General features: G+C 42.3%; 1 protein-coding gene across 1 annotated transcript in view; it reads left to right on the top strand.

Annotated features, from left to right (window-relative positions):
• Positions 1 to 8,435, top strand: part of LRRC34 (leucine rich repeat containing 34) — a 35,841-nt gene that overhangs the window by 19,285 nt on the left and 8,121 nt on the right. Inside the window, exon 6 of the mRNA XM_023516017.1 lies at positions 6,002 to 6,130. Within this exon, the coding sequence (XP_023371785.1) occupies positions 6,002 to 6,130 (129 nt within the window). The remainder of the gene's footprint in view (positions 1 to 6,001; positions 6,131 to 8,435) is intronic.

Below are 8,435 nucleotides of genomic sequence, written 5' to 3'. Positions count from 1 at the left end.
GGATGAAATGTTCTATAGATGTCCATTAAATCCAAATGCTGAACAGTTAAGTTTAAATCTAAAATTTCTTTGCTAAGCTTCTTGTTGGAGGATCTATTCAACACTGCCAAAGGAGTGTTAAAATCTCCAACTATGATGGACCTGGGAGAAATCAAGTTGCTCATGCCTATTAGAGTATCTCTTATAAATTGAGGTGCATTCTGGTTGGGTGCATAAATATTGATAGTGAAATCTCATCGTAATGAGTATTACCCTTAACAAATATAAAGTGTCCATCTTTATCCTTGATTACTTTTGTTGGTTTAAAGCCTATTGTATCTGTGAATAAAATTGCAACACCTGCTTTTTTCTGCTTTCTGTTTGCCTGGAATATAGATGACCATCCCTTCACCCTGAGTCTATATTCGTCCTTTAGGGTAAGATGGGATTCTTGTATGCAGCAGATATCTGGCCTGAGTTTTTGTATCCAGTCAGCCAGCCTATGCCTCTTTAGAGGGCAATTTAAGCCATTCATATTGATTGAGAATATTGATAAACCTGGTATAATTTTGGATATTGAGTTTTTTGAAAGTCCAGTGGACATCTTTAATCCTTTTGCCACTGTGGAAGTTGGAATTTGATCACATTTTTTTGTGTGAGTTTACTTGTGTGGTGGAGGATTGCATTCGTTCATTATGGAGGATAGGTCTGAGAATATCCTGGAGGGCTGGTTTAGTTATAGCAAATTTATTCAACGTGTGAATGTCATTAAAGTATTTAGTTTTTCCATCATAAATGAAACTCAGTTTAGCTGGATACAGTATCCTGGGTTTAAAGTTGTTTTGTTTTAGGAGATTAAAAGTTGATGACCACCCTCTTCTAGCCTGAAAGGTTTCAGCAGAGAGATCTGCAGTCATTCTAATATTCTTCCCCTTGTAGGTTATGGTTTTCCTACATCTAGCTGCTTTCAGAATTTTCTCTTTCATATTAATTTTAGTGAAGTTAGTTATGATGTGCCTGGGGGAATGTCTTGTTTGGGTTGAGTTGTGCTGGGGTTCTGAAGCTGTCTGCTATCTGAATTTCAGAATCTCTTGGCATGCCTGGAAAGTTCTCTTTCATAATTTCATGAAGTAGAGCCTCTGTGCTTTGTGAAGCCACTTCATCACCTTCAGGGATTCCTATAAGACAAATATTAGTTTTCTTCAAATTATCCCAGAGCTCTCTGAGATAGTGATCCGTATTTGCTCTGTATTTCTCTTCATCCTTGCATGCTTGGGCATGTTCAGAAGTTTTGTCTTCAATGTCTTCTGCCTGCTCCATTCTGTTATCAAGGGATTCTACCATAATTTTCAGATCTTTGAGGGCTGCAACCTCTTGCCTCATTGTTTCAAAATCTTTGGTCATTTTATCCTTGAAATCATTGAATTCTTGAGACATCTTTTGAATAATTTCTTGAAATTCTAATTCCCTCCTTTCTTCCATTCTGTTAATCTTATCTGCTATCCAAATTCTGAACTTGATTTCTGACATCTCAGCCATCTGTTTATGGATGGGATCTTCAATTGCATCTGCTCCATCCTTCCTTGGGGGTATTGATCTACTCTGGTTATTCGAATTACCAGAGTTTTTCCACTGATTCCACAGCATGCTGAATTATTTTGAGACTGTACCAGAACTGTTCAGTCAAAGGCCCCCACCAGAGAAGATGCCGACTTCCTCTGGTTGCCCAGAGAAACAGAGCGCGTCTGTTCAGAAGAGCTTCAGGGGTGTGGGCATTGTTGTTCCCACTACTGTGACTACTGCTCTTCACCTTGGGGTACCACCATTCTAATATTGTTCCCTCTTAGCTGACTGTCCTCTCATAGTTCTCAGGAGGCTGGCTGGGGATGCCAGGAGCATATAGCTCTGGCAGTTCTGAGCCAGCCCAGCATAGGTGCCTAGAGTAGGGAACTAATCCGCAGCTTGCAGGTTGCAAGGGGCTCTAACAAGCAGTTCTGGGCCCGCCCGGAACAGGGGGCTCCTCCTCTGCCACCGGTGGGTCTCGTGCAGCACTAGCTAGCAGATTTGGGTCCACCCAGTGTGGGAGGCTGGAGTGGGGAACTCTTCTGCTGCCTGTGGGATGTGCGTGGCTCTAGCAAACAGTTCTGGGCTGGCCTAGAGTGGGGGATTCCTCCGCCACTGCCCATGGGTTTCGTGTGGCTCTAGCAAGCAGTTCTGGGCCGCCTGGCACGGGTGCCTAGAGTGGGGAACTCCTCTGCTGTCTCCCATGGGATCTGCTTGGCTCTAGCAAGCAGTTCTGGGCCCGCCTGAAGCGGAGGACTCCCCTACTGCTGCCCATGGGATGTGCGCAACCCTAGCAGGCAGATCTGGGCCCAGCCAGAGCAGGGACTCCTCCGCCACTGCCCAGGGAGCACACATGGCTCTAGCAAGCAGTTCTGGGCCTATCCAGAGTGGGGGACTCCTCAGCCACCCCCCGCGGGGTGTGCACATCTCTAGCAAGCAGTTATGGGCCCACCTGGAGCAGTGGATTCTTCCACTGCTGGCCGCAGGGCATGTGTGGCTCTAGCAAGCAGTTCTGGGGCCTCCTGCGTGGGTGCCTGGAATGGGAACTCCTCCACCTCCGCCGGTGGAATGCACATGGGTCTAGCAGGTCTCTGGCTGCTGTACGGGGACTGGTCTTGCAGGGGTGGGGGATGCTGCTCTTGTGCTCTCCCTCACTGTCTCTGTAGGCAAGGGGGGAAGGGTGGACTGGAAATTCAAAATGGCAGTAAAAATATTTGTTTGGTTTTTCTGCCAGGCGAGAGAGTGTTTAGAATCTCAGCAGGGTCCTTCTAGGGGAGTAGACCCCCCCTTCCTGTGGTTCTCACATGTGGTTGAGATAATAGGTCCTCAGTTCACCACTCATTTGTAGAAAACTTACAGGAGCAGTCGAAGAGATAACAAAGAGAAAACTACAACTTTCTTGGGGGAGAGGACGGACACTTTTCCTTTGGGATGTATTATGTACCTGTAAATTGCTTTCTTGGAGTCTCAACTTGCCTCTGCAGAGGTGTCCTGCAGATATCACTCTTCTCTCTTGGCTAGGCTCCCAATCTTCAACTTTATTGGGTATTTTCTGGACATTATCCTTCCCTCTGTATGGGAGCTTCTGTGGGAGGCTGGCGCCTGTTGGCCATCTTGCCCCTCCCCCCGTTTGCTAATATCTTGTTGAATATTTTTACATCAATATTCATTAATGATATTGGTCTATAGTTTTCTTTTTTATGTTGGGTCCTTTCCTGGTTTGAGGATCAGGGTGATATTTGCTTCATAGAATGTGTTGGTGAGTATTCCTTCTTTCTCTATATTTTGGAAAAGTTTATGCATTATAAGAACTCATTTCTCTTTGAAGGTTTGATAGCATTCTGGTGTGCAACCATCTGGTCCAGGGCTTTTCTTTTTTGGAAGATGTTGTATAATTGATGCTATTTCAGTACTTGATACTAGTCTATTCAAGATTTCTAAATCCTTCTGGCTGAGTTTTGGAATGTATTGTGCTTCCAGATATCAGTCTACCTCTACATTTTCATATTTCTGGGAATAGAGTTTTTTGTAGTAATTGTTGAGAATCTGTTGTATTTCTGTGGTATCTGTTGTGATTTCCCCTTTATCATTTCTGATTGTAGTTACTAGAGATCTTGTTTTACTGTTTCTGGTTAGTCTAGTGAAGGGTTTATTAATTTTATTAATCTTTTTAAGAACCAACTTTTTGTTATGCTGATTTTCTGAATAATACTTTTGTTTTCAATTTCATTTAGTTCTGCTCTCATTTTGGTTATTTATTTTCTTCTGCTGGGTTTGGGATTAGATTGTTCTTCCTTTTCCAGTTGCTTGAGATGGCTCATTCGGTTGCTGACTTGCTCTCTTTCTGTTTTCTTGATGAAGGCAATAAAATTCCCTCTAAGGAATGCATTTGCAGTATCCCCACAAGTTTTTTCCTTTTTTTAAGAGATAGTCTCACTTTGTCACCCTTTGTAGAATGCTGTGGCATCATGGGTCACAGCAACCTCCAGCTCTTGGGCTTAGGTAGCTGGGACTATAGGTGCCTGCCATAATGCCCAGCTATTTTTTTGTTGCAGTTTGGCCGGGGCTGGGTTTGGACTCGCCACCCTCTGTATGTGGGGCTTGTGCCCTACTCACTGAGCCGCAGGTGCTGCCCTATCCCAGAGGTTTTGACAGTTTTTGTCTTCATTATTGTTTTGTTGCAGAAAGCTAATAATCTCCTTCTTGATTTTGTCTATGAACCCAGCTATCATTCAGCATAAGGTTATTTAGTTTCCATGATTTCATTTGAGTATGAAGATTTCTGTTGCTGTTGAGTTCAACTTTTATTCCATGCTGATCTGAGAAGATACAAGGGATCATTTCTATTCTTTTGAATTTGTTGAGGTTAGCCTTGTGACCTAAAATATGATCAATTTTGGAAGATGACCCATGGGTTGATGAGAAGAATGTGTATTTGATTTTGTTAGGATAAAGTGTTCTATAAATGTTTAGTCCATTTGTTCTACGGTCTTGTTTATTTCTTTGTTTAGTTTCTGCTTGGAGGATCTGTCTAGTACTGCCAATGCGATGTTAAAATTTCCAACTATTATAGTGTGGGACGATAATCTTATTGTTCAGATCAGTTAGGGTTTGTTTTATATATCAAGGAGCATTCAGATAGGGTGCATAGATGTTAACTACTGAAATCTCTTCATATTATGTGTTTCCCTTGACCAATATGAAGTGTCTATCTTTGTCTTTCATTATTTTTGTTAGTTTGAATCCCATTGTATCTGCATACACCATTTCAACCCCAGCTTTTTTCTGCTTTTCATTTGCCTAGAATACCATTGCCCATCTCTTCACCCTGAGTCTTGCTTTATCCTTTGAGGTAAGATGAGTTTCTTGTAGGCAACAGCTATCTGGTCTGAGTTTTTGTATCCAGTTGGCCAGCCTATGCCTCTTTAAAGGAGAGGAGAGTTCAGATCATTCACATAAATTAAGAGATAGATGTGGCAGAGTTTTGGTCATCTTGTCTTTCAGAAGTCCAGAGCTATATTTTATGCATCTCACCATTGTGGACGGTAAGCTTTGCACTTTAATTTCTGGGTATGTTTACTTTGGTGATGTACCGTCCTGTTGATTGTTATGAAGAAGGGTCTGAGTGTTTCCTGAAGAGCTCGTCTAGTCATGGCCAATTTCCTCAGCATGTGGATGTGAGTGAAGTATTTGATTTCTCCATCACAAATGAAACACAGTTTAGCAGGGTATAGGATCCAGGGATAGAAATTGTTTAAGAAGGTTGAAGGTCAATGACCATCCTTTTCTGGCTTGGAAAGTTTCAGCTGAAAGATCTACAGTCGTTCTTATACTTCTCCCTTTGTAAGTAATACTTTTCTTATACCTGGCTGCTTGCAAAAGTTTCTCCTTCATTGGTAAATGATGAATTAACATTGGCAAAATTAATTATGATGTGTCTAGAAGATACTTTGGACTGAGTCATGCTGGGGTTCTGAAACTATCTACTATCTGAATTTCTGTGTCTCTTGCAATACTTGGGAAGTTCTCCTCCATTAATGTCTTGGAGCAGAGAATTTGTGCCTTTGGGACCATCCTCTTCTTCTTCAGGAATCTCTATAATTCTGATGTTTGATTTCTTGGAATGATCCCATAACTCTCTCAGGGAATATTCTGTTCTTTTTCTCCATTTTTTTCTGCCCCTTTGAATGCTTGGGATAGTTCAAAAGTCTTGTCTTTATCTGAGATTCTTTCTTCACTGCTCAACTCTATTTATGAGGGACTCTACTGTATTTTGAAGGTTCTCAAATACCTTTTGTTAAATCAAATTTTTATCTCTTATTGGAATTAAATGTTACCTTCCATTTCCAGGAAAAACTGATGGGTCTGCAAATACATAATACAGTCTCCCATCTCATGTGATTTATAGAACTCTGTGAATTAAAAAACGTAAGTAAGTTTTGATTCTTTTCCTTTTCAGAAGAATAAAACTCTGAAATACCTAAGAATGACTGGAAACAAGATTGAAAATAAGGGGGGAATGTGTTTTGCTACAATGCTGCAAATTAACTCATCCTTACAGAAGTTGGATCTGGGCGACTGTGATCTGGTAAGTAAGTTGGTTATGAGAAAAATCACTCAGATAGTGGGTCTTTCTCCCATGACACCAAAACAGAGTTGTTCAAGAGGTCAGCTAAATGACAGCCTTAGGAATGATTAATTTTGCATGTGATAGCTAATATCAGAGAAAAGGTATTTTCTTCCTAGATAAAAGAGTACAGACTATTAATCAGATCATAATAAAGAATGTAATAGAAAAATACCTAATAAAAATATTCTTAAATTTCCATCCATAATTCATCTTAACTGTATGGAATTTTTAAGGAAAAAATCGTGTTCATTTTAATTAAATACTTTCATTCATATAACTTTTTTTTTTTACTTTTGGAAATATTTTTCAGTGAGTAGTTATATTGTAGCTTAAAAATTAAAGTGAAGATACGAAAAGCTGCTCTGAAGTTGGGAAGGTGGTGTGTGCCTGTAGTCCCAGCTGGTCAGAAGGCTGAGGTGGGAGGACCCCGTAGTTAGGCTGTAGTGTGCTGTGAGGAGACTGTGAATGGCCTCCGTATGCCAGCCTGGGCAACGCGAGTCTTAAGACCTAAGACCATGTAAGTGGAAAAGAATAAGATCAAAGTTATTCTGAGTTTCGATCTGGTCTGATAATGAGAAATGTGTGTTTTTGCATGTCCTTCAAATTCCAGGTTTCACTTTCTCAAACATGCTTTCAAATCTTCAGGCCTACACTTGGGAACCTGTTATTTCGCCTCAGATGAATGTAAAACCATTGTGATGGGAAACAGTAAGATGGGCCAGGAGGCTCTTTGGGGTGATAGGTCCTGAATGATGATCTTTTAAGATGGCAGATGCAGCTAGCACAGTTCTGGGAAAGCGTCAATCCAGCACTGGTGGTCTCACGCACGAGCCACTGTGTTAGGTATGCAGGACCCAGAGGAGTCACACGGCACCTGTTTACATTTTAATTGGGGAAACATCGATAAAGAAGTGGAGAAAAGTGGTTGGGCAAGGCTGCTAACGCTTGTGAGCCTCGCACTCTGAGAGGCCAAGGGGGAGGATCACTTGGAGTGAGAGAGCAGCCTGAGCAAGAGTGAGAAGAAATTAGCTGGGTGTCCTGGGAGGCACCTGTAGTCCCAGCTACTTGGGAGGCTGAGGCAGGAATTGCTTGAGCCCAGGAGTTTGAGGTTGCTGTGAGCTGTGATGCCACAGTACTCTAGCTGGGATGATGGAGCAAGACTCTGTCTCAAAAAATGAAAGGGGGTGGAGGAGGGAGGGAGGAATGTCCTGCAAAGATGACTGAATACTTGGGTAATGGAGACGAGGTAATTCTGCTTGGTAGGTGGGTGACCTAAGACTCGAAGAGGTGCTACTTAGGAACTAACTATGAATGAGGAGAAGAAATGGACTGGGACAGAATAACTGGAGACATCTTTTGGAGGAAAGGTCTTTAAGACTTAGGAATCGACAGGATGGGAGGTAAGAGTGAGAGGAGGCCCATACTTTTTGGCATAATGCTTAGGAGTGCATGATGGGCCCATCTGGATGTGGGAGAAGTGTGACTAGTAACCTTTTGCCACCACCGCGCACTCTTAGAGTCTTCGAGTGACTAGGGACGAGTGCCCATGCCAGGGCGTGCGGTAGTGTGAGCTCCAGCTGGGACCCACACACAACCTGAGGGCTTCAGGGCAAACCCAGGGCAGACCCACAAGATGGGGTCTTGTGCTGACACATTAAGAAACTCCCCATGGATGTTTTAAATAGATTTTAGTGCAGGGAGAAAAGAACACAAAACATTTTGGGGGGCCGGGGGTCTTCATCTGTTTCCCAGGCTGGAATGCAGTGGTATAATCACAAACTACTGGTCTGAAGCAATCCTCCTGTCTCAGTTTCCCAAAGTAGTGGGGTTACAGGTCTGAGCCACTGCACCCAGCAATAATTTATTTATTTATTATTATTTTTTTTTTGAGACATAGTCCCACTATGACTCTGTAGAGTGCCAGTAGAGTGCCATGACATCACAGCTCACAGCAACCTCAAACTCTTGGGCTTAAGCTATTCTCTTGCCTCAGCCTCCCAAGTAGCTGGGACTACAGATGCCTGCCACAATGCCCGGGTATTTTTTGTTATAGTTGTATTATCATTTGGCAGGCCTAGGTTGGGTTTGAACCTGCCTGCCTCGGTGTATGTGGCTGGTGCCCTACCTGCTGAGCTACAGGCTCTGAGCCCCATTTTTTAATTTGACCATGGTACAGTTCAAATGCAAGAAATGTTTAAATTTTAAACACACAATTTTGATTTATCAGATTTCAGATGACTGATCTTGAAGTTTTTTTTTTTTT

This window comes from Otolemur garnettii, unplaced genomic scaffold, assembly GCF_000181295.1.
Source record: "Otolemur garnettii isolate 467f Iridium unplaced genomic scaffold, OtoGar3 scaffold00084, whole genome shotgun sequence".
Lineage (NCBI taxonomy): Eukaryota > Metazoa > Chordata > Mammalia > Primates > Galagidae > Otolemur > Otolemur garnettii.
Note: the sequence above shows the minus strand (reverse complement) of the source record. Positions and strands in the feature narration are given on the sequence as shown.